Genomic DNA, 27,362 nt, shown 5'->3' on the forward strand with positions numbered 1-27,362 from the left:
AATTTTGAGAATATTTTATTTTTAACTATTCCTTTTGTAAACAGTTTCATTGAGAATATTTTATTTTTAATTATTCCTTTTGTAAACAGTTTCATTCATTATAAAACTTGCTCAATTTCAAGAACTTTTTTTAAATTATGACGATTTAAACAGTTTCATTTGTAATGAAACTTTCTCAATTTTGAAAATGTGATTCTTCTTTTTAATTATAAAGATTTTAGGCAGTTTGGTTCATTAAAAGGTCCCCCTTTTGCTCAGTATTAAACAGTGGTTCCCTTTTTTATTGAATATCATAAAAGATTGTACTGAATCCAGCATTACTGAAAAGCAAAAATTTCAAATGAAGGTTAAAGGGTCAGGTGTAGATTGAGTACAAGTCTGTAAAAGTTTGTCTGGAAATGTTGTTTATTGGTAATATTAATGTTAACCATGAAGTGATAATTAGTCTGCTGGAAGCTTTCATATTGGGCCTCATGGTTTGTGATCAGCTGTTAAATACCTCCTATTAATTATGGACATTTGTATAATGGGGAATCCAGATTTATCCAATATTGCCTGTATTTCATATATGCAACTTGGGAAAAATATTATAAATTAAGATGCTAGCTATCAAAATATTTGATAGATTTTCAATATAAGTATATGGCAAAATTCTTTTGATTCATATTATAAGAGGGAAAAAAATACTACCTCATTTATATTTCCTTCCAGTGTCTGGATTGTTTAACTGTTATAAAATGAAAGATGTTGGGGATGACCATACATATTATACTCTCTGATCCGTAGTAATTTTTTTTTTTTTTTATTTGTCTGGAGGTCATAATGAAGTTATCACTGATCTCTGTGACAATGAAGCTACATACCTGATCATTTTACTATAAAGCAAAGATAAATTTACTCTCGGTTGCTCAGAGAGGTTTGTAAGTAATATTTATTGTAATTGAGACTCTTAGTTTAGAGTAGAATATACATCTAGTGTACATTTTCATTGTACATGTACTACTAGCTATTTTAATGACTATCACTTCCAATTTTTACTTTTTTTCAGATGAGCTGTCTTATTAAGTGAACAAAAATATGACCAGACTGAAGGAGATGAAGTCAGCTGCTCTGAGGTTGTTACTGGTCCTAGGATTTCTCTGTTTAGGTATTTCTCATTTAAATAAAAATCTTTTATAATTTTTATAATTTCTTTTCAACATTTTTGAAATTTTAAATTACTTCAAATATAATTCAGGTAATTTTAAGATGTAAACTACATTTTTTGTAAATAATATTTTGCTGCAATATTCAAATCCTGTATAATCTTGAATAGTTGTACCCCTTCCTTTTAAGATCACCTAAGTAATTCATGTGACCTAGCTACTACTATTCTTGTGTGATGTGCATCCTCTGTCAGTTGTAAACTTTTGAACAATTTCAGCTTCTTCCTAGTCTTCTCTGTTTAACCACTTTCAAACAATTTTGATATAAAGCATCTATCAGATAAAAGGGAACAAATATTGTAAATTCCATGGTCTCTGCCTCCCTGAGACTTGAGGGGTGTCATCAAAACCATTAAAATTAATGCAATCTTTAAAAATCTTCTTTACTCTTAGAATCAAGAAGACACATTTTTGGCATGGTTATATTAAGCAGTGAGCCCTGTACCAAAAATTGTAAAATTATGAGGTTCAGGTTCTGGATGGGATTGAATTTAGTTATACAATGAAATGCATTATATATTGTATCTAATGAAATTTTCTTCTTTACTCATGGAAATCTAGCAGGCAAACTATTTGCACGATTATAATAAATACTTAAACTTTTACCAAAATTGAGAAACATACCCTGTGGGTCCATGGTTCGATCAGGCCAGTGAATGGGGGCTTAGTTGATCATATACTGAAAATATGTGTTTGAAAATCTCTTCTCATGGAGAATTAGCAGGAAAATTGCTTACATGAATTAATTAGCACTTGGCCCTGTATCAAAATTGTGAAATTTATGGCCCTGATCCCATGGCTCAGGCCCCAGGATGGGACTGAGTTGGTCAATCATTGTATATAAATCACACTTTGAAAATCTTATTTACTCATGGACATCTGATGGACAAACTACAGTCAAACCTCATTATCTCAAACTCAGTGGGACCAAAAAAAACTTTGGGATATCTGAGGGTAAAAAACTTTTAAGAATAAGGGGTTAGGACTTCCAAATCACTTTGACATATCCGTTGTATTCGAGATATCAGTGCTGTATTTGCATGATTATAATAAACACAATGTCCTGTACCAGAATTTGTAAATTAATGCCCCCCCTGGCCCATATGGTGTGGTCTAAGGCTGGGACAAAGTTGGTCATATATTATGAGTAAACTACATCTTTGAAAATCTTCATTACTCAAGGTCATGTAGCAGGCAAATTTGTTTCCTTAATTATAATAAGCAGCTAGCCCTCTACATTAAAATAAATCTGAATATTAATAAAAAAAAAATTGTCTCCATGGACCAGGGATCAGGCTCCAGGATGGGGTTTAGCTGGTTATATATGAAATTTATTAAACAATGTGCTTTATCTTCTTTACACCTGAACTTCTAGGAAACATGCTACATAAATATGATAATGATTATAGAGTCCCACCAAACTGTAATTTTTTTGTCACATAAATGCAGAGACCAATTCCAAGTGGAGCCAGATTGGTCATAGCCTAAGAAAATTATCATTCTCAGGTGATTGTCAAGGCACATGGGCATCTTGATTAATTTCAGTTAAAATTTTGCAAACTCATTGTACAATTACAGAAATTTAAGAAAAATTAAAAATAAGTGACCTGTTTTTATATTCTATCCCAGTTTAAAATCAAAATAAAAAAAAATCAACTGATGCAAAACCCTACTTAAGAATTCATGTATAAGCACAGTACAAGGCTTGTTTTATTGTTATTTTCCCACTCTCAGTTAAATGTTTTAAGCCATAAAAGAAACTGTCATTTTTTCCCCATCTTGTGAGAATGTGCCATAATTGTTGGCCTATACAGTATAAAATTCACATTTCTAAGATATCCTCAATTTGTCATGTTATCAACCTAGCTCATATTAAAAAAAAATGCAGCTTGATCTGCTTAGCAATGGGTGATGTAATATTGGTATGTTTGATGAACTATGTTGACAGTTCAGTACTGACAATGTTAATGTGACAGGAAAAGAATTTTTTTTATTGGATAACATTTTTTTCATAGGATTTTGAAATATTTCATGTAACTTTTATGTTGTTGAATTATATGAGAGCTTAGTGCGCATGTTGGTTAATGGTTAAATAACTTCCTTCTCTGTGTGAATTGTCAATGTAAGACAATATTTGAAGATAATTGGTGGAGAGTGATACTGACACTGAATTTTTTGCTCATAACTATTCCCCAGAAGTCACATAAATCATCCATAAAAAGATGCCAAGCAAACAAAAATGATCATATAACCATATTTTTTGCCTATCAACATGTAGTTTTTCTTATTAGATGAAAATTTATTAAAATAATCAAGCATCATAAAGTTATTGGATGCAATAAACATATACTTGTATTAAGGCATAAAATGATCATTTATTGCAACATAAATTGTAAATGAAATTTGCAGTCAAACATATCAAGTTCTAGAAATCTCTGCCAAAACTGGAAAATGCAATTGCCTTCAGAATTGATTCATTTTGCTTTAACCAAGGGAAGAACAGTTTATAGTCAGAGAAATAATAAGTTCTGTTGAAAACTGTCTTCAGTTCATTTTCAGGGCATAACTGGATTACCCTAAAAAAATTGTTTAGAGAGAAAACTAGTATGCTAGCAGGCATGACCTTTCTTTTTGATCATAGGGCCTCTATCTGGAAATTTGGTCTCACATTGCAATAAATGGCCAATTATTCAGACTCTATTCAATTCTATTTTTCAGGCCTAAATGCAACCAATAATCCACCGACCCTGCTGAATTTCAACAGATACATCTTTGTCAAGGAAAATTTTCCAATAAGTAAGGGATTTCTAAATGTCAGTTGCTACCAATAGTATTTGATGTAGGTGATTTTTTTTTATTCTTACTAAATGTAATATGTACTATAGCAGATAATTAGAAAAGAAAGTTGAGAGCATGTCGAAATACATGTACATTTATTTCTATTCACATATATTAAAAAAAAAAATTCAGACATTGTTTTTGAAATAAGACGTTGCTTGTAAATTGCAATTTTTCTTTCAATGTTGACTTATGATAACTGATAGAAATATGGTATAGTAATTTTTTAATTGCAGTTAATGAATTTAAAAGAAAAATTGTATGTCTAAGAAACCAGAGCTAAGATTTTCAGTAACTCCTTTTCTGATTAGATGGTAGCCTCGGAATTCTGTCCGCTAGGGATCAAGATGGACCTGACGACATCACATTTACAATTAAAGATGATGTTACAAGAGATCTGGTGCGCTTGAGTGAGCATTTTGGAGACAGCACAGTGAATAGATCGGTGGAGATTATTTTAATCAAACAACTTGATAGGGACCATGTAAGTATATTGATTGACACAAAGCTTCTCTGAGAACTAAGAATATTTCCCAAAGGATAAAATGCCCCAATGCATATCTTGTGTGAATTAAGTCAGAAAGCTTTGTAATATGCTAGGAAAACAAGTGTTGTGTGCTCTATTGTAAAAATAATACATGTATAATTAAAAGCTAAGATTTTTCTTAAATTAATTGCTTTGTGATTAAAAATCGTCCAGCTGTATCATAAATCCAAAATTGATTTTTAGCACAAAAATGTAGTTTTTAATAGCTCTGACCTCTAAAAATTAGTCACAGTACATGAATTTTAAAATGTCATAATTTTTGTTCATTTTCAAAAATTAAAGTTGAAAACAGATTTTAAAAAAATATATAGTAATGGTACTTGCATTTTTAATTCTTCAATTTATAATTTTCAAATGTCAATGAACACAGTGATAGTCATATAATCTATAGAAGATTATTAATAACTGAGTGAAGGAAGTCCTTGTTATTAGTCCTTGGAATGGATGTTTACTTACTCTCTGAATATCTATTTTCATTAAAAGCTAATGTTCATTGTTGAAAATTGAAAACTAGATCAAGCTATCAAGCTGAATCACTATCATGTTCACTGTAACTACTTGTTTGTATGATGTAGACAAATAAATCAGTAAACAAGTGTGTTATCCAATTACCAGGACCTTCACTGTGATGAATATGTACTGTGTTTCAGGAACCATCAGACAGAAAGCTGTACTTCAATCTGGCGGATGGACAAGGCTCCAGTGCTAACAATGTGAGAATTAGATTTGTGACTGGCAAGTCACTTCATTTACAAGGCCATTACCACTATAATAGGGAATCCCCAATCCATTTTGTGTGGCACACTTCAGTTCCCTTATGGGAGTAGCATATTTCTTCACTGCCATAACTTATGACTGATGGTCAATATTTTGCCTCCAAAATTCTATATAGAATGAATTATTCAACATAGAGTGATAAGGGGGAGTGTAATTACTTCTTCTAAATAACAGTACTAATGTACTATACTGAAAATGATGCAGTCAGTGATTCATAAAATGTATTAATTAACTCATATTTTACCAAAACACTGCAGCACATACATTCATTATGGAAGCTAATGATTTTACGTAATTGCTTATACTGATTAAAATTGAATATAAAGTAATTTTTATGCTCCTGCCATAAAATGGCCTAGGCTTATAGTGTTTCCCATTTCTGTCTGTCATTCCATCATAATTATAGTTTTTCAGACTTTTTCAAGTGCTTGTAGATAAAGAACAATTCTAAAAATGTCACTTTCTGTTGACAACTCACAGATGAAATTTGAGTTTCATGTGGATAAATCCCTATTCATGAAAGTTATTGACCTTAGAATTTGAACATTTCCAATTGTTCAGTTTTCCGGACTTTTAGGTTGTGCTTGTAGATAATGGGCTGATTTTTAAAATGTCAGTTATATTGATGACTGACAGATCACTGTGATGGACACACTTTTCACAAAAGTTATTGCCCTTTGACTTTGAAATACAGAAAGGATGACTGCACTTAACGCCTGTTTTTGGGTCTTTTTCGGTTGCTTGTGCTGCTTTTATGTCTAAACCTTATCTCACTTTTGTATGTTTATGAAAGAATACTGTCAATTTGGAAGCACATTTTAATCTTAAAATGATTTTAGACTGTGATACAATAAAATGATTCAATGTTTTTTGTCCTTACTGCTTTCCAAATATAGTGAATTTACACTTACCTGCCCTTGATTGAACATTAGATATGCATGAGAGGTGGAGCTAACATCGTAAGAATGGCTCTAAAATTAGACTACATAAACAGCTGATAAATAACAATGACATGTTTGAAAAAGCGAATGTGATCACTCTTTCCAATCTCCTCTCCATTCTGTATGGCATAAATACACTTCTGACAAAGGTTTCAAAACGAAATTAACAATATGAGCACGTCAATGTAATTAAAGCAGATTTTATATCAATGCCAGATGACTTAATGTGTTCGAACACAATGTCCTAGTTAGCACAAAACATGCTTCCTTACAAGTCACGTGTCGGAATTTAGTATTCACAAAGTTACCTGAAGTAAGAAATCACGTGGTGAATTATAATATTCAACATGTCACAATCCTTGGTTACAACACAGAGAGCGAATGTAAGAAGAAGCATTTTTTTCTCTTTTTAACCATGAGCGCATGTTTGTCTATTAATCTCCTTTTGATACATTATTATTTATGCAAATATACAACTACTGTTAAACGGCGAACAATAGACAAACATGCGCTGACTATGTATAAAGTCAGTAAAAAAGTGGGCGTCCTCATTATTGAACGGAGATTCAAGAAATTGTGATGACCCCTGCCTTTGAAAACAGATTCGAACTTCGTAAATACACACTTTTATTAAGCGTAATTACATAAAGTTGTAGATTGGATGTTGATCATTCTTGCAATGAAAAGAAAAATGCTTGTTTTGAAAGATTATTTTGTCGCAAATTCCGCATGTCCTTAAGTGCAGTCATCCTTTGTAAAAAGCTTACAGAATGAACACCATTTTGAGGCTTATATATCCACCATTTTCAGGCAGCTAAAATATGATATTGACAACTGATTCAAGAAAACAAAAGCAACAATATGATTCCTATTTTATTTTTATCCATTGTTATTTCATGTCATATTGGACTTTCAAATTTTTAAAACTAACATGTTGGCAGGGACATTTTGTCACGCTGACAATTTTTTTTCATCTTAGTTTTTTTTATTTAATTTCATACACAATGCAATTCATTATCCCTAAACATGTGAACCAATTAATTAACATGTAGCCTTTATTTTTGTAGTTGGCAGTTCAAGTGACGCTATTTATTAGTGATGTCAATGATGAAGTGCCAGAGTTTGTCAATCTTCGTTATAAAGAGTCTGTATATGAGGTAAATAGTCACAATAAAAAAAAATTAGAAATAAATATAGGGAACATATATGTTCAAACTGAATGTGTTACAGGTATGCCTAGAAATAAGAGAGAGACATTGATTGTCTTATCAATTACACTTGTGTGAAAGTATTTTTATTTGATATGGTGTTTTAAAATTTCACAAAAGCATAAATTTTTCATGAGATATGAGTCTGTTGGGTTGTTTTATCAATGAAATAACCATAAGATTAGAGAATCAAGTTCGTAAAAAAAAATTCTGTCACATTATGTACAAGCTGGGCTAATTTTACTAAAACATGGTTAAAAAAAATATTCATGAACTAGAGGTCATGTGCACCAGAGATAGTATTTTAATTCAAATTTTTTTTAGTCTAACCACTTTAATGTGTTATTCTGTAGAATGCTACAGTTGGAACAACAGTGATAAGAGTATCAGCCCAGGACCCTGACAATGGTCTAGGTGGCACCGTGTCTTACTCAATGGAGGTATGAATTCAAATTTCACTGAAATGTTAGGAGAAAGTTATCTAGACCTCTTATCAAATAAGAGATAGAAGCATGTTATTTCATTGAGCTCAATACAAGTGTACATTACCAGGTAAAAAATATCAATTATTTACCCAGCCAGATAAATATTATATAATTTTAAAGATTAAGTTGTAAATTTAAAAGATACAGTCATTTGATATGGACTTTTTGTCCTAATAATATAATGATACTGTTAAATCAATATTTTTGATGTTCTTTTATATTATCATTTTTATTATCTCTTAAATATTTTTCAGCCTGTAGCCCAGGTAATCATTTACTCTCACTATCACAAAAATCTGCCAAGCCTAATGTATAGTGTATATCTTAAATTGATTAAATCATTTATGAAAAGCTTAAATTTAACATTTATTTTTATCCTTGTTAGTAAGTGCAACCTATTTTTTATGTGGATATAGTTTCTAATCAATTGAAATCTGAGAACATATATGGAGTATCTTTTTCATTTAAAGTTTAATATTAAGTTTAATAACACGTAATAATAGAATCAACTATACTGATAAAATGAAACTCTCTGCATACATTGTGAATTGATCAGTTAATAAAGATACACTAGTAGATAAAATGTTAATTAATATGTTGTCATTAATTCCTCCTACACAGTTTGTGTAATATTTCAGGCTGCTGATGAACTGTATAAAAATGCCTTCCGTATTGATGGAGACACGGGAGATATCATCATTAACTCTTCCCTGGACTTTGAAAAGCACAATTTTTATGAATTTGTTATTAAGGCAAAAGTATGTACTAATAAATGGTTTAGCTATGTAGAAAAATGTACAGGACAGTATGAGATATAATTGCTAAAGGCTTTGGTTTTTCAAATGATGAATAACTTAGGCTATCTATCTGTCTGGAAACCTTGTGTGAATTTTTGAATTTGCAGCTGAATGAACATTTATAATATTGAATTTTAAAAACAACTTAAAATGCTGATTTTGTTAGGATGGCTTTGGGAACGAGAGTACCAACAATGCTGACTTTGTATTAACTGTCCTTGATGTACAAGACACTCCCCCATCCTTCTTCAATCTACCATACAGTGTTGTGGTGCAAGAGGATAAAGCTGTGGTGAGTACAAATAATTTTTCTCTCAACAATATGTACAAAATGTTTTTCTCAGTATTCCGGCACATCGAACAGGTTATGTGCTGTGCAATTAAGTTTACAAATTCATGAGAAAATTTTTTGTAAGATTTTCATTGGTGATCTCTTTTCATCTGAAATTTGTGTGAACAATGATGAAGCTTATTTGCCTATATATTACATTATTACAACACATAATTTTATCATTACAATTTTATATGGATTTAATTTTAGGGTTCACAAGTTCTACAAGTCACAGCATTAGATGGAGATAGAGGTGTTCCAAATGGTATCAGATACACATTTGTTTCAGGTAATTGATATTTGTAATTACATGTATATTGCATGTAGAAAATTTCACACTCAGGAAGGTACAATTATGGAGCAAAATTTTTTATTTTGAAAAGAATAAAGCAACTTTTACAGCTTAATTCTTTAACTGTGCTTTAAAATATTGATCATTGTTAGTCACAAGCTTTGCATCTGTTTTCTTTTAAATGTTTGCAATTTTAAAACATTTTTCATCCTCATTTTACATAGTTGATCTCTGTGTTGTAGACCCAGGATTTTAATGCAGCATAAAATGCTGCATTAAACTTCGGAGTTATTTCCATTAATTCCCATTCTCTTCAAAATCATAAGACTATAATCAGTATGGGCATATTTCCTCTATTTCAGGTGACTATGAGAATTTTGATATTGATTCAAACACAGGATGGATTACTATAAAAACAGAACTAGATAGGGATGCTGCCTCTGTACAAAACAGTGGTGGAGTGTATGCAATGTATGTCAAGGTATGATCAGATTTTTAAATAATGATTGTAATATTACTTCTTTACACAAGGTGTTTCGTTTTTTTCTTCTGAAGTTCTTGTATGTATAAATGCTGTTTAATATTGAAGTAACAATTGTTACTTATTTTATGGTGTTTTGTGCCAATAAGGTCATCAAAAGTTTTGAAATTGCATAGAATGCTTCAGGTTAGCCATGAAACAAAATGGACCAGCAATTGGAACTTTTGGTTCTACATTAATTTTACTCCATGGATACTTTGGCATTTTCTGTACAATGTTTTTTTTTCCTCTTTAATTTCATGATTTTCTTTCCCTTTTATTGACTATTTCATTATCCAAATTCATTTCACTTCAGAGTTATTTCCATGGTATTATACATGTATTGCCAAAAAAAAGAAGCAAAAATAAAACAACATTTTAAAAAATGCATACAATCATTTCCATGTGCCATGGAAGCATTACATTATGTTTTAATATACCCGGTACGTATGTATTTTTATTATAGGCTGAAGAGGTGATGTCTGGGGTTAATTATGGGAACACCACTGCCACTACACTGGTGACAATTTCTGTGTCAGATGTCAACGACAACACACCCACCTTCAACCACATCAACTACACAGCTACCATTCAGGAGAACATGCAGAATGGTGTCCCTGTCATCTTTACAGCTAATACCATCATGTCTGTCAACGACATTGATCAGGTGAGTCAACAATGAGGTATCTCATGATCTACTGTTTACATGCACTCTAAGCTGAAATAAAAAATGAATGAACAGATAAAGGATGTGCAACAGCTGGGAGGAAACAAATTGGGCATAGTCAGCATAACATGAAGGTGAATAATCAGACATCAGTACATGTATAACATATGTTTAAACTATTAAGTGACAGATGTCAGTTATATATGTGTTCATAATTGAAAAAGCCTGATACTAGATATTTCTGTTGTTGCCCTTTGACCCCCAGCATTAGAACTTATTTTAATTACAATAAAAAAAATCTTCAGATTGTAAAACACAAGATGATGGCTAGATTGCAGGACTGATTGAGGACAGTTCGATATTTGTTTAACAATATTTATATGCATGTTAACTTTGCATTTTATTTCAGGGACTTAATAGTTACTTTGAAATCACTTTGGAGAAAGATGGCCAACCATATTATGACTTTTCTCCTTTACCGAAAGAAGTTTTTTCCGAGTCTTCCATTTTGATAAGGGTTAATAATTCTGTGGATCTGGATTATGAGAAGAAGAGAACAGCCACCTTTGATGTGAGTTTGCCCTCTATATTCTCCCTTAAATTTCACATTTATACATGGTTGTATTATTTATGAGAATGTAACAATATACTACAGTTCCTTTGATAATTTTTTATGATAGGTAATTGCAAGAGAACTAAAGACCAATCCAAGGAGAAGTAGCTCTGTTAAGATGACAGTCCACATTCTTGATGTCAATGATAATCAACCACAGTTTGAAAACTCCTCTTATTCAGCAGAGATTCCAGAAAATTCTCCACCAGGGACAACTTTTAAAACATTAAAGGTAAGTTTCTAGATTATTCTCAGGTAAAGACAAATTTAGTGTTTGTTAATTTCAAAATCTCAGTGAGTGTGTGTGTGAATTAGTGAAATAAAATTAAGAGGTGGGTATTTTCTGAAATATTACAGTGTATTTGTATGATAGAGAATTTGTAAAATTGAGCATCATATTATATATATATCAATGTAGGCAACAGACCAGGACTCTGGAGTCTTTGGAGATATCACATATTCAGTCAGAGGGGGGAATGGAAGGTTGGTATATCTTGGTCACTACAGAGAAAATTCTTCGAGTAAAGTAAATATGCCTTACAGTGCCTTTTTTTTGCTACAGTACATCCACATTTCCTTTTTTTCTTGCATTTTTATGTTGCCTATATTACTTTAGATTTGGAATCAACAATATAACAGGAGAGGTGTATAATACAGAGGTTCTAGACAGAGAAAAGATTGGTGAATATTACATTACAGTAGAGGCCAAGGACGGGGGAGGATTCAGAACCACTGTAGAACTGTATGTCAAAGTCACTGATACAAATGACAACAGACCACTGTTCACCAGGGATGCTTACTTTGCTTCACTGAAGGAAGGGGCAATGTCATTTATAAGAGAACTAAAGTTGGAGGTAAGTATTATCATTGCAATAAGCAGTATGAGAGACCATTTGCATATACCGGTACATGTGCTTAGGATTTAATTCACATTCCTTTAAATCCTTAATTCATGCACATGTTTTGCGTTACACATTTAAAATTTTCTAACTCATCAAGGATGAAGCCTTCATTTATGGTATTTAGAATAGGTCAAATTTCAAGATGAAACAATGATAAATGCTTCAAACTTTTTGCAGTGTTCGTTTTCATCAGAGAAATGATTGATAATTAATTTTTGTGGCTTTAGTTTATTTGATAAATCTTTAATGTATTTTTAGGCTACAGATCTGGATGAGGGTATCAACAGCCATGTCCTGTACTCTGTATACCACATAGAACCACCTGTCCTTAACATCTTTACAATACACAACACTACAGGTGTGGTCAATCTGACCAGGGTACTGGACTATGAACTGGTCAGTCGTGATCAGGTTCTGCTTGAGGTCCAGGCTTGTGACCAAGGATCACCTCGTCTATGTTCCAACATTAATGTTACGATTGATCTAGAGGTATTAATTTTATCGATTGAAAGCTATAATAAAAGCTTTCATAATAGATAATACCATGTGTACCATTACTGAACCTGTAAACCAATGTGCTTTTACAAGCAAAAGGCTAAGCTTAATATAGACTGTAGTGCAGACAGATTGTGGAAATTTGCAGCCATGAATAGGAATATTATTTTGTATCTTGATTCAAGTATTTTGGATAGATAGAGGAAAAGGTAGAGGTTTGCAAAGGAAAATAGTTTATGTTTATACATGTACATGTATGACAAAATACAAAATAAGGTAGCAGGGAAAGTTGGTTGATAGTATATATAACTTTGATTTACTACCTTTCTAAAAAACACTTAGGCATATTGTTACTATTCTCATCCATCCATCCATTACACTTTATTGTATTTAAAGAGTAATGAAGCATTGTCAAGATCAGAGTCTCACCTCACCAATACAAGTATTAAGACATGTTTTTTTTTAAAAATTTTCAGGATGAAAATGACAATGCACCTATATTTAATCAATCCATATATCATGTTGATATTTATGAAAATGCAACAATAGGATCTCAGGTGATGAAAGTACATGCATATGATTTGGATGGAACAGCCCCAAATAATGAGTTTGTTTTCCGCATTGAAAGCACAGCACAGGACAAATTCATAGTAAACTTCCGAACAGGAGAAGTCACTGTGGAATCGGAACTAGATCACGAAGTAAGGTCTTCATATACCCTGAATATTTCTGCAACAGATAGAGGTTCAGTGTCATTAGAGGGATTTTGTCTGGTGCAGATTAATGTACTGGACGTAAATGATGAAGTACCGTTCTTTGTGCCAAGCTCATACTCTAAATCTGTCCAAGAAAACATGGTTTTAGGTTCCTCCATTGTAACAATAACAGCTGTAGATACAGACAGCAACCCAAGACTCAGATATCAAATTCTGAAGGACTCTATATTAGCTGTTGATGAAGAGGGCAGGGATGTCAATGTTACAGCAAATCATATACAAGTAAGTTTATTAGGCGTCTGTCTTAAGAACTGGTCAATATCTCCTATCGTTTTCCTAAATATAAAATAAATGTTTGTTTATAAACAATAAGAAGTTTGTTCAGTCAAACCTCACTATTTCAAAGTAGATGGGACAGAGAAAAAAAATATCAAAGGAATCGAGATATAGTCAAACCTCATTATCTCGAATCCGATGGGACCAATAAAATACTTCAAGATATCTGAGGGTTTGAGATATCCAGAGTAAAATTCTTAAGGAATAAGCAATTTGGACTTCAAAATCCATGTCCATATCCATGGTATTCGAGATATCGGTGTTTAAGATACCTAAGTTTAACTGTATCTAGGTTAAAATACATAGAGAAAGAGTATTTGGGACTTAAACTCACTTTGACATATGATCACATATCCATGGTATTCAAAATATTGATGTTGGAAATACTGAAGTTCACCTGAATGTGATTTTTATTTTATAGGATTATTTTGATATACAAACCACCAATGGAACAGTGTATGTTAAATCAGCAATAGACAGAGAAACAGCAGAAAGAGTAGAACTGAAAATCCTTGTTCAAGATCTCAATGGATGGCAGCCATCAGCAGATCTACAAACAGCTACTGGTAAACAATTATCCCAGGCTTTAAAGTTGTCATTTTTAGCTCAAGTGAGCTTTTCTGATCACCCGTCGTCCGTCGTCCGTCCGTCTGTAAACTTTTCACATTTTCAACTTCTTCTCAAGAACCACTGGGCCAATTTTACCAAAGTTTGTACAAAGCATCCTTGGGTAAAGGGGAAATTAAATTGTTAAAATTAAGGGCCAAGCCCACCTACAAGGGGAGATAATCAAGAAAAGGCAAAAATAGGGTGGGGTCATTAAAAAATGTTCTTCTCAAGAAAAGCTGAAACTCATGTGGAAACATGCAGGGGTAGTGTAGATTCTAAATTGTTAAAATCATGACCCCTGTGGGTAGGACAAGGCCACAATAAAGAATCCAAGTTTTACATTGAAATATATAGAGCAAATATTTAAAAATCTTCTTCTCAAGAAGTATTTGGCCAGAAAAGCTGAAACTCATATGGAAGCATAATGGGGTAGTGTAGATTCTGAATTGTAAAAATCATGACCCCCAGGGGTAGGGTGGGGCCACACTAGGAATCCAAGTTTTACATTGAAATATATAGAAAAAATCTTCTTCTCAAGAACCACTAGGCAGAAAAGCTGAAACTTATGTGGAAGCATCCTTGGGTAGTGTAGATTCTAAATTGTTCAAATCATGACCCCTGGGGTAGGTCGGGGCCACAATAGGGAATCCAGTTTTACATTGAAATATACAGAAAAAATATTAAAAATCTTCTTCTCAAGAACCACTGGGCCAGAAAAGCTGCAACTTATATGGAAGCATCTTGGGGTAGTGTAGATTCAAAATAGTTAAAATCACGACCCCGGGAGTAAGGCAGGGCCAAAACAGGGAATCCAAGTTTCACATTGAAATGTATAGAAAAAAAATCTTTAAAAATCTTCTTCTCAAGAACCACTGGGCTAGAATAACTGAAACTTATGTGGAATCATCCTGGGTTAGTGTAGATTCCAAATTGTTAAAATCATGATCCCTGGGGCTAGGGCGGGGCCACAATAGAGAATCTAATTTTTAAATTGAAATATATACAAAAAATTCTTGAAGATCTCCTTTTCAAGAACCACTGGGCCAGACATGCTGAAATTTATGTGGAATCATCTTGGAGTAGTGAAAATTACAAATTATTAAAATCATGACCCCTGGGGGTAGGCTGGGGCCACAATAGGTATTACATTAGGGAAAGTCTGGTGAAGAACAGCAGGGCCAAAGCTACTCAGGTGAGCGTTGTGGCTCATGGGCCTCTTGTTAGCTCACCTGAGCTGAAAGCTCAAGTGAGTTTTTCTGATCACATATTGTCTGTAGTGCATCTGTCTGTTAACTTTTCACATTTTCGACTTCTTCTCCAGAACCACTGGGCCAATATCAACTAAACTTGCCACAAAGCATTCTTGGGTGAAGGGAATTCAAATTTGTTCAAATGAAGGGCCACATCCTCATTCAAGGGGAGATAATTTAGAAATTGTGAAAATTTGGTGGCATGTTTTAAAAACCTTCTCAAGAACCACTATGCAAAAAAAGTTGAAATTTTTATGAAACCTTCTTTACTTCAAGATTCAAGTTTGTTCAAATGATGACCCCTGGGGGTAGGATGGGGTCACAATGGGGGATCAGAGTTTTACATAGGAATATATAGGAAAAAACTTTAAAAATCTTCTTCTCAAAAACAGAAAAACCATGTTTAGTCATATTGATATGGAAGCATCCTCAGGTAGTTTAGATTCAATTTTGTTCAAATGACGACCCCCAGGTGTTGGGAGGAGCCACAATTGGGGATCAAATTTTTACAAGGAATATATAGGAAAAAATGTTTAATAAAATCTTCTGCTCAAGAACAGCAAAGCATCCTCAGGTAGTTTAAAATTCAAGCCCCCCCCCACCCCTGTAAACTTTTCAGTACTGAACTGATTTGTGTTTTTTCCTAGCCATTGTGATCAGGTGAGCAATGTGACCAATGGTTTCTTCCTCCTATCATTGCAAACTTGAATTGTTGTCAAATTGATGCATTTCATTTTATCTTTACAGCCACATTGACAGTGACCTTAATAGATGTCAATGACAACGCCCCTCAATTCCTGGGAGGCCCTCAGTACCAAGTGAATGTCTCTGAGGGGAGGGAGGTGAATGACTTAGTTATAAGTGTATCAGCTGTAGACCGGGATAAGAAACAAACCATAACCTACAGTATAGGGCAGGACTCCATCAATTCCTTCCAGATCCCTGATTCCAGTGTTGGTGAGGGAAAGCTATGTCATATCATATTATTGTAATATTATACACATACATGTGTGATATGTACCGGCTGTACACAAAATGTAACGTTTTTTCGAGCCCTTTCATCGTGTACCGGCGGGACACCAAAATTCACGGATAATGAAAATTTGTACAGTATTTTGAATTTCTCGCTAAATGCCGCCATTTTCCTCTCATTCTTGCTCGTGAGACACTGGAAAACGTCACCTGTGTTTGACACTTGACCTGATGATAATTGTGTAGTGTACACAAACCATCCCGCGTGAAGGTGTGAACTGCCAATTGGGATAATTATCTTGCTATAAATCCGTATCAAGATACCCCTTTAGGTAGCTTTTTTTTTAAAGGGGTACTTAATTATAACTGTTAATGTTTCGTAACTTGATTGAAAAAAATTAAGCCAACTTCTAAAGTTGATATACATGACTTAATATACATGAATCTGACCCAGATCTTTGTAGGTATAAAATATACGATATTTATTGCCACGATTACGATGAAATAAATTAAAGGATATAGTTTTAAGTTTTTATGTGCTGAAATTTATGTATGATTGTATTTGCTGCTGTTATTTAGCATTGCTGATGAATATATCAGTAATATGAACAAGATGCAAATTGGAGACATTGACTCTCACGTTAATACTATATAAAGCTGGCAAACAAACTATCATCTAAACTAGCTTAATTTATTGTCGATTTATAAGAACATTGTGATTATAAATCACAATATATGAAATTTTAAAGCATTCAGATCTCCATTACAACTTTTAAAATAAGACATTTGCAACAATATATATTTGCTGGTTTAGAAATAAGGTGCCTTATCAGAAGAATTTAAGCGATATTTTATCCCGTTTTTTGAAAGGCAGTGTACAGGTTTTTCACCAAAATTCCAGTTTTTTTATGGCTCCTGTACAGTTTTGTGGTCTTTGACTTATCACATGTATGTATACAGATGAACTTCAGTATCTTGAACACTGATATATCAAATACATGGTATTTGTCAAAGTGATTTAGAAGTCCCAACTACTATTCTTTAAGTATTTCACCTGCGATATCTTGAATCCTTGGATATCTCAAAGTTTTTTTTTTGGTCCCCTTGAGCTCAAAATAACAAGGTTTGACTGTAATTGAATGGCTGAAAGTTTTAAGATCTAAAATTCAAACAAACACCAGAAAACACTCATTTGAATTACTATATGTGCTCTTATTTTGGCATGATTATATGTTTTATATAAATGCAGTAAAAGTCTGCTTTAGCGAAGTTCTTGGGACTAGCGAATCTACTTTGCTATATCCGTAATTCGTTATATCCATATAACGAATTTGTTAAAGTATACTTAGCGAATTCGCAATATAGAATTTTTCCTTCAAGTATGACTATAGAATGTATTTAGGGAAGAATAAGATACAAAATTTACTGCGGTGTTCAAGTGTTTTCCGAAAATAGAGTTTCAAATATATATACTTACAAAATTAATGTCAGTTCAATATTTTAAAAATTGACATTTTTGAAAATTCACTATAAAAGATATAAATTTCGTTATTTTAACTTCCAGAGGACAGAGAATCACTAAGCTATAACTGTAAATTCGCTATATTCGAGTTCATTATATCCGTAAAATTTTATGAGGAATTGTAAAGAAATTCACCAGAGATTGCAAAAAACTTTGCTATATCCATAAATTCGCTATATCCATGTTCATACTTGACAAAGAAAGAATCCAAATCAATACTAATACTACTTATAATAATTCTTAATTGCACCAAATAATCCTTGTCCTATGTTTGTTTTTAATTTTAGATAAGCTACATATAAGTACAAAGTCCAAATTACAAATTTATGTAAAAAAAAAAATGGAGATGTACGTTTTCAAATATTTCAATTTTCTTTTTCAGGTACTGTGACATTAAAACAACAGCTGGATTATGAAAGCAATCATGTCGTGAGCTTCACCGTGATAGCCACAGATTCTGGTTACCCTGCCTCACGATTAACATCAATCGCCACTGTCTTAGTCTCACTGACTGACATCAATGATAACACGCCTATTTTTCAACCATATTCTACCCAGTACTCTGTAGAAGAAAACAAGCCCAATGGAACCTTTGTAGGGACTATTAATGCAACAGATAGAGATAGTGGGAGATTTGGAGAGATTTTCTATTCTATGCAAGTTACAAATGATGATCATAGTCTTACTATTGACTCCAATACTGTAAGTCTGTCTCTCAGTCATAAGTTAAGAATTTTATGCATGCTGAATAATTTTATTCCCCCATATAAGCTATGATAATGAATCAAAATGAAAATGATTTTTTAAAAGAAAAGTTAATTAACGGTTTAATAATTTCCCTTGAATGGTTATTTGAACTCCAGTGAGTAAAAAGGGAATTTGGAAAAAGCATGTTGGGAATTCAAAAATGGGAAGTTAATGAATTTTACAAACATAAAGACATTTCAGTTTTTGAAAGTTTGAAGAAAGTTGTGTACTGATAAACAGAAATGCCTAAGATAGTAAGAATTTAGACATGCATAATTTGCAGGGAACTATCACTGTCTTGAAGCCCTTGGACAGAGAAGTTAGAGATGAATATATTTTGTATGTCACTGCAACAGACAATATCAATGGCAACTCAAACCAGCAACGCTCAGAAAGAACACAGGCCATATTTATCAAAGTAACGGATGTGAACGACAATAATCCAGTCATAACTAATGTTGGGAATATTCCAAAAACAGTTGTTGAGAATTCTCAAAATAACACCATTGTAGAAGTTATATCTGCCAGTGATGCTGACATAGGAGTAAATGCTGAGTTGGAGTTCTCCCTGGTTTCTGGTCATACTAATGCCAGTGACAGCTGGTTTTATATTACTACAAGGTACAACAATGATATTAAGAATAATGAAGGAGTCATTCGTACTAGACAGTCCTTGCTAGGCCATGTTGGGATGTACTATCTTACTGTGAAAGTTCAGGACAAAGGCTCACCCTCTCGTCTGGCCTCCAACCAAACTTTTTTGATAGAAATAATTGAATCCAATGAAAATTTAAATCAGCCACAATTTGTTGTTCCTAAGGGACCCATTGCCACACTACAAATTAAGGAGGTATTTAATTAATTTGTTAATTAAATTTGATTAACTCAAAAACTCAAGTCATTGTCTGTGTTTGAAAAGTCATTTTTTTTCCCACATTGAGAAAGATTATATGAATTTTTCGTATCCCCATTATTTAAATATGTCTGATGAATGTTTTGACCAGCAACAACCAGTGGGTACCACAGTGATACAGGTCAGTGCCACAGATGCAGATCATGGTAAAAATGCTGAGGTCCACTACTACCTGGCTCCAGAAAAAGACTACAGGAAGTTCCAGATCCACAAAGACACTGGACTATTGACCACCAAGGAAATACTAGACAGGGAGCAGCAAGCAGTTTATGAGGTTAGCATGGGAATTCTTTGTTCATTCATTTTTCTTCCTTACTTGTTTTCCTGTTCCCATGCGGCAAGATTCAGTGAACTACTTGTCATGTATGTTGTACATTTTAAATGTTACATTTTGCCAACTGTACATGTATGTTAACTTTTTATTGGTTATCAAATTTAGATCAAAGTGATTGCCAATGATAGTGGTATCATCAATGTCCTGGAAAACTCCATCGCAATTTTTGTACAACTGCTGGACATTGATGACCAGGAACCAGAGTTTCCACGAAGGCCAGACATGGAGCCATACATCCTGGGACCAGTCCCAGAGGAACATTCAATGGAATACTGTGGTTCAGTGGATGTAGCAGTGGATAGAGATAGCCATGTCAACAATAGTCTTATCTTCTATTACATCATAGGTAAAAGCTTAAACATACAGAGAACTTTAATAACTTTCCTGATTCCCTTTAATAACTCATCCTGGTTGTTGTGAATGGAATTTTAAAATAAGTAATATAGTTATGTAACTATATATATTTATCATAGATGGGCATTTAACTATGATGTTGATTTGTTTATTTCATTTTTATGCAGGTGGAGATATGATAGACCATTTTTACCTTAATCAGACAGGAGAGTTGTACTTAATGAAAGCTGTAGATAGAGATGGAGATGTAACAGGCACACCCATCAACTTCATCAACCTGGTGATTTGGGCCACTCCACTGGGATACCTTAACATAGACAAATACTCAACACCACCTGGGACCAACAGATTATTGGCACCAAAAATAGAAATGAGACCACCAGATGATTATGATACAAGCAACACAACTCTATTATGGGTTCAAATAACCATTAATGATATTAATGACCACCCACCCAAATTCAGGACCCAGAACTTAAGTGTAGGAATCACTAGAAAAACTCAGTTCCAGGAAACCATATTTACACTCAGTGTAAGACATTATTTGAAAAGTTGTGTTTTTTAACATGAATGTTGAGTCGCATGCTTGAAGTTGCGTGGTCAAAGCTCTCTGAAATAAATTTTAAAAATCACAGAAATGAAGTGATGGAATCACTCAAATATCAGAAATTAGAACCTAATATATCCTCAAATGAAATAAAGAGTCGGAAAGTGCATTTCTACATAAAATTTTTATTGCCTTTGATTATTAGGATGAAGTGACAGATTTGGACTTGGGGAACAATTCTGCCCATACCTTTCATCTGATGTCCTTGACTATTATCCCCGAGGCTCTAAAGAATGCTCTACCCAATGCCCCGGTTAGTCTGTCTAGTGATGGGGTAGTCAGGACCAACACAATATTCCAGTCTGACATGTCAGGTTACATTCTGATGGATGTCAGTGCCATGGATCAGGATGGCAAAATGGCTAATGCTTCACTAAGGGTACTAAATGTTAACTATTTATTATACATTGTAATATCCCCAACTCTGATAACTTTTTGTTGGTATGACTGTACTTATTCTGTATATATTGAAGAATTTCATATACACAAAATGTTTTTTGGTACCTATAGTGTATAAAGGGAATAAGGGCGTTCTCGACAATAAAACGTAGTTTTCTTATTTAAATATAATAGTTTTCTTGAAAAGTTTAAGCTTCAGTCAGATGGCTTTAGTATTTCATTCCAGAACTTTAAAGAGTTGTTCTTAAACATGGACATTTTATGAAGAAAAAAGTGATTTTTGTTATTTACATCTATTTTGTTGGAGGGAAATTTGACTTGATACATCTTTGTCTACAGATATCTCTTATCAATGATGATCAAAGAGTGAAAGTCATATTTAGGATGATGCCTAATCAAGTGAGAAACTTCTCAGAGGCTTTCAGAAGGTAATTGATATTGTAAAATACAGTATATATGTAGTCAGGATAAAAGTATTGATGCAATGAAACTGAAATAATCCAAATTCTAACAAATAGTTGAAAATAATCTTTTCTTTCAGTAAACTGGAGAAAATCACAGGATACCATATTGTAGTGGACAAGATACAGACCCATGAGAATGCTCAGGGAAAGCCCGAGACTGATAAGTAGGAGTTTCTGCTTATGCTCCATTTAAATGAAACTTTTCATCAATATTTTATTAACCCAATGATTTAAACCATGCACTTAATGTTGTGATGAAAATATATTTGATGTTTCACTGCATTGTATATTTTCTCTTTATATAGAACTGATATGTTCATACATGGAGAAATCCTAAAGCCATTCAGTATTGTTTCTGCTGCCGATCTATTGAGGTAAAGTCTAGTTTCTAAATTTGTTAACCATTATTTTTAATGGTTTTTTGGATGTTTCTGGAAAATATGTAACAGTCTATTTAAGGAATAAATATCTATTTTGGGGAGTTTCTGGGGATGATAAGTCAAATCCATTTATATAATACATGTACATGTATTTAATGTTGCTTACATTAACTTATAATCCAGAAGGATCTCAAATACTGAAGTAGATGGTTGTGAATGTAAATATTTAATTAGATGTATTTTTCTGTTTAAAGTAAAATTGATGGAGAAGCCTCAGCACTGGTGCCTGTTTTGAATGAATACAATATTCTACAAATTGTGGTAAGATACTAGAAAAAAGTACTACCTAGGTACCTGTTCATATATATATATATATATATATATACCAGGGTATATATATATATATATATATATATATATATATATATATATATATATATATATATATATATATATATATATATATATATATATATATATATATATATAAGAATCAATTAAATGTTAAAGTTATCTTCCTTACCTCTTTTTTTTTACCTATATATTTTTTTAATATTTAATGTTTTGTTTAAGTCTGCCATTCAACAAGAAGAGGAAAAAGATTCCAACAGATTGTTGGTCATGGGGCTGATTCTACTAGGCATCATTTTAGGAATTCCCTGTATTGTCATGGCGATAGTTATATTCCTAATTACTAAATCGTAAGTATCAATTTATGTTTGTGTTTGATCATCAGGCAGCAAATTTACATATAGATCCATCAGAGATCCAACAAATTTTTATCTTACATCCTCTTATTACAAGAATACAAATCAAGAGTTTGAGACATGATTTTATGCCTCTCATATTTGTATATACCGTATATACTCACCTATAAGTCGGTTTTATGGGAGTTAAACTTTGGTCCAAAACTCTTTATCCGACTTATATGCAAGTTATAAGAAGATTAGTATTTTAGCAGGTCAATCCCTCTAATTTAAGCTTTAAAAATACAATGGACTTATAGGCGGACCGACTTATAGGCAAGTATATACGGTATGCCATTTAATTGGTTAGCAAAATAAGTTCATATTGTATAATCTGCCATGCTTAAGTCACATTTAACTTCTGTCAGAAAAGTATCGATCCACTTGATGTTATACATTCAAATTTTGTACAATTTGTAGTCATTATTTCAGAGATTATCTAATTTTTTACACTTTATGACAGAATATTAAATCATAAGGAGTGAATTTTATATCTGCACAATATTAATAACAGAACTGCTTTATATTGATTGACTTGTTTTATCAGGTATCAGAGGAAACTGAAAGCAGCCACAGCCATGGTATACGGTAAGTGTAAAGGTCTTCATAACATTCTCTGATGAACATTTACTGAAAATAATAATAATGCTTGGAAATAGTGTTGAAATTAAAAAGTAAACATAAAGAAATCAATTTATATTGAAGGTCAAGATAATGATATGCAAAAGAATCAACTTCCTGGTACAAACCTACATGCCTATGAGAAGTAAGTGATATTTCTGACCGACATAATTGTTTAATCTGTAGAGACGTTTCTCAGGTATGCACTGGTACCTACATGTTTTTAATAATTTACCTTCAGAAATCTAGAACTGCACTGAAAATGAAGGTTGGTCTTTTGTTTTGTAGCAATGCTGTATTTGAGACCCAAACAAGATTTTAGGTTTGCTGATGTGAACCTTGCTTAGTTGTTGTGTGCATGTTTAATTTGTTTCATGCACCCTGAATGAAAAAAAAAAACAACAAAAATTTTTTTACCTCAAAATGTGAGCACTTCATCACCAGTCTGGCTATGTTAATATTCATGTATGATGATTTTAACTCGTATAGCTCTTAATTTCCTGCATGTCTCGGTCAATGTTAAATATTCCTAAACAGATTTGAAAATTTTTAAAAGGATTTTACATTTTAGCCTTCAAAATTATTCCATTAGTGTTGCAGTTATTGTTGTCTCGTAATTTTCAGTTCTTCGTTTTGTAGATTATTTGTAATCATACTATTTTTTGACTGTGTCTGAAATCCACCTCTGTCTTCATGTTTCAGTGCCAATCCTATTTTCTTGGAGAAAGTATTATCACAAGAATCCCAAGACTTTGAGTAAGTCAACTGTCAAAAGGTTTCTTATTGTACATGAACATTCATATCAAATCGACACTTTAGGAATATAAAGTTACATATATTAAATGAAGGGTTTTTATAAGTCTTCAGAATTTTATTTGATGTATGTGGAATAACCCAATTTTCACTGCACAATAATTTAGGGATTATTATACTACATGTTTGCCTCCATCATCCATTAAGATAGGGATTGTTTGCTATATATTTAAAAAAAAACTTACTCATAAGACCATTCCAAAATAAAGAAATGTTATTCCATTATAATGTACAATTTTTCAAAAGTTCAAAAGCATGCAAGGATTGTTGATGTCATTTGATTTTAATTTCAGAGACAATGATTCAGTTGATGACAATGCTGTAGATGCCGCTGTCCCACAGACTGTGGATACACAAGAAGTGTCCATGACATTTACATCAGACAGCAGTAAAGTTCCTCCTAGCTACTCAGAAGTAAAAACTATTGGGGCTGTGATTGGCACACAGGAAAATAGCTTTGGTCACAAGAATCCACTTTTCTCAACATTCAATGGAGATACTCCAAGAACTCATCTCATTAATGGTCTCCAAGCTTCCGACATTTAACGAGGCTTAAAGAGATCTGGGTGATTGCAGAATGTTCACCTATTCATTGTGATATTATAACTTATTTAAAGCATGGTGTGATATGACAAGGAATTTCTTGTCACAAGTGTTTCAAGTATTGTCAGAGTGAGAAATGATGCAGGTTATGTTTCTGTGACTTTTTTTTTGTTTTATAAGTGAATGTTTGTACACAGTTCTACAAGTGCTCTTGCAGCAACATGAAACTAGAATTACCTCATTTTTTTCACGATTGTTGTTCATGCAGAGTACATTTGACATTTTGTTAATCTAAATGGAGAATGTGAGAATCATTAAAATGTGCATATAGCCATATAAATATTTTGATTAAAATACTATTGGTTTTCTACATATTCTAATCCTTGCATTTATATTACCCTGATGCCATATACATGTTGATGTTTAGGAACTTCGTTTTTTCTGAGATTGTATGAATTAATTAACTATTCCTACCTGTACAGAAGAAGCTTTACGAATTCCACACACAGTATTTTTCTACCCGTACATGCTCTTTTTTATCACTTGATGTTATATAGACATAATTTATTATGTATTATTCACAGCCTGCAGATACCAAATGTATTTGTGTGAAATTATTGTGCATGCAAATTCCAAGGACCATATAATTTTTATTTCCAGTTATTTTTAGGAGAGGTGGAAATACATGAACAGTATACCCAGTATATATTCACAGTAATTATTTTGGGCAGAAGTGTGGTTTAATGGACACTTGTCAATTAACCTCTCAGAAAATGTATGAAATTATAAAATGACTGTCAAATGCAAGTTGGTGCAAAAACTAATGGCTTTGTATGGTAGTTGAATTCCATTGACAATCACTTTGAAAGTACTCACTACTCACAAAATGCATTCATAATTCATGTGCATTTTTTATATTTTAGCTTTAGAGATTCAATATTTTGATATTAAAAATTTTTCACTGACATTGAACAGTTTTAGGGATCAATTTTAAGGTTGTGACAGCTGATAATATTTGTAGAATTGAAAGTACCAAAGTAATAGAAAGCTAGTTGATGATATATATTTTTTAGAATGTATAGAGATAAGAAATTGTTGTCTGTGTGAAAAGATACTGTATATGTTGTCTATTTCTGAAGTGTTTAGCCAAGTTTTAGAGCTATAAAGTCCTATAACTCTTGCCAAAGAATTAAGTCCCAGCTTACAAAGTGCAATTAGTGAGTTGGATATGTGTAATTTCCATGCCTTTTTCCCCAGAGCAAAAGAAGCAAACATAAAGCTTGCCATATATATTTATATAATTTTAAGGTTGCATGCTGTGTAATTTTTTTTTTTAAATTTTGCATATGTGAAGGGGGGGGGGGGTCAATCAAATAGTTTAAGGTTCTGAAGACTGTCTCCAATTTCATTTGATTTTACAGTCTTGTCTCTTTGTAAGTTGTATTGTACTTGTGTCTTTAATTGTCTTGTTTGTTTGTTTTTTTCAAATGGAATCAAAATGTGTTGCAAATTTATGTGTTATTTATTAAAATGCTAAGTATTTTTTGCATGATAGTTTTTATTAAAGACTGTCTGTGGAGTTGGGGGACTATGGTTTAACCTCTATCCACTTGTCACTTTAGTTTTACTAAACTTTGAGATTTTTGTGAGATTTGGTACATTTCTAGGTAAATAAAAGTTTGGAGATGGATTTGTAGAGCAGATACTGACCAGTTTTATATACATAATAGTCTTTATTGACTGAAAAAGAAAATTCTTTTCTACAGATTGAATTTTGGGATACGGTATTTCATCATGATTTGGTTCACTTCTGAGCAAAGCAGAAATAAGATTTGAGTTTGTACTTTGCTGAATTTGACCAAGTTAGAACCCTTTTCAAGGAAAATAGAATGGAATTTTTTTTCAGAATCTATTGAGATCATTGGAATTGCAATTGGTTTTGAAACTTTGATTACTGCTTACATTAAGGATAATTAAATACTGTACGTGTACATAAATTGGTGTATTCAAAATTTAGCGCAATCACTGGGTATGGAGTTACTGGTGAAATCATGAATTAGCGCTATACATGTCCTTGCCGTATATTGTATTTATGATTTCTCAGCGGTATTCATGAATTAGCGCAATGTCTGCGCCAAAGCCACTAAAATATGAAGCCCGGTTTTTAAAGTACATATACAGTATTAAATCTGTGATTTAAAACATATTTACAAATTTATCACAGAATAATTGAGAGGTTTTCTTTAGTCTATCTGACTGACTACCTGTGAGCTGTTTGACTGACTACCCGTCTTTCTCTAGTCTCTCTCTGACTGACTACCTGTCTTTCTCTAGTCTCTCTCTGTTTGACTGACTACATGTGATCTTTCTCTAATCTCTCTCTGTTTGACTGACTACCTGTGATCTTTCTCTAGTCTC

At 32.6% G+C, this 27,362-nt stretch overlaps 1 protein-coding gene across 2 annotated transcripts; it reads left to right on the forward strand.

The window, feature by feature from the left end:
* Positions 1–1,068: 1,068 nt before the first annotated feature.
* On the forward strand, positions 1,069–26,297 carry LOC133200159 (cadherin-23-like). Of its 2 annotated transcripts, none has more exons than XM_061335919.1 (35): positions 1,069–1,147; positions 3,924–4,001; positions 4,355–4,527; positions 5,241–5,303; positions 7,376–7,465; positions 7,870–7,956; positions 8,256–8,267; positions 8,640–8,759; positions 8,965–9,090; positions 9,340–9,418; positions 9,784–9,902; positions 10,408–10,608; positions 11,018–11,179; positions 11,289–11,453; positions 11,640–11,704; positions 11,838–12,075; positions 12,382–12,612; positions 13,095–13,616; positions 14,092–14,236; positions 16,277–16,486; positions 18,406–18,725; positions 19,054–19,620; positions 19,775–19,957; positions 20,123–20,363; positions 20,539–20,903; positions 21,124–21,357; positions 21,717–21,805; positions 21,919–22,005; positions 22,147–22,215; positions 22,476–22,542; positions 22,795–22,922; positions 23,515–23,555; positions 23,673–23,733; positions 24,291–24,344; positions 24,695–26,297. In XM_061335919.1, the coding sequence occupies exons 1-35, from the start codon at positions 1,078–1,080 to the stop codon at positions 24,945–24,947; spliced, it is 5,715 nt and encodes a 1,904-aa protein (XP_061191903.1). In that variant the 5' UTR covers positions 1,069–1,077; the 3' UTR covers positions 24,948–26,297. The 2 variants fall into 2 exon arrangements, with proteins under 2 accessions (XP_061191903.1, XP_061191904.1); XM_061335920.1 differs by lacking the exon at positions 24,695–26,297 and adding an exon at positions 23,877–23,910.
* The last annotated feature ends 1,065 nt before the right edge of the window (positions 26,298–27,362 follow it).

This window comes from Saccostrea echinata, unplaced genomic scaffold (genome assembly GCF_033153115.1).
Source record: "Saccostrea echinata isolate AGI-Se365-2 ecotype Australia unplaced genomic scaffold, CSIRO_AGI_Sech_v1 ptg000037l, whole genome shotgun sequence".
Lineage (NCBI taxonomy): Eukaryota > Metazoa > Mollusca > Bivalvia > Ostreida > Ostreidae > Saccostrea > Saccostrea echinata.

What these genes read in the sequence shown, in the direction of transcription:
- LOC133200159 (XM_061335919.1), top strand. Translation starts at nt 1,078, where the DNA reads ATGACCAGACTGAAGGAGATGAAGTCAGCTGCTCTGAGGTTGTTACTG. An exon ending in AAGGCTCCAGTGCTAACAAT is followed by an intron (nt 5,304 to 7,375) that starts GTGAGAATTAGA and finishes TTATTTTTGTAG; the next exon opens with TTGGCAGTTCAAGTGACGCT. An exon ending in AACCTACATGCCTATGAGAA is followed by an intron (nt 23,734 to 24,290) that starts GTAAGTGATATT and finishes TTCATGTTTCAG; the next exon opens with TGCCAATCCTATTTTCTTGG.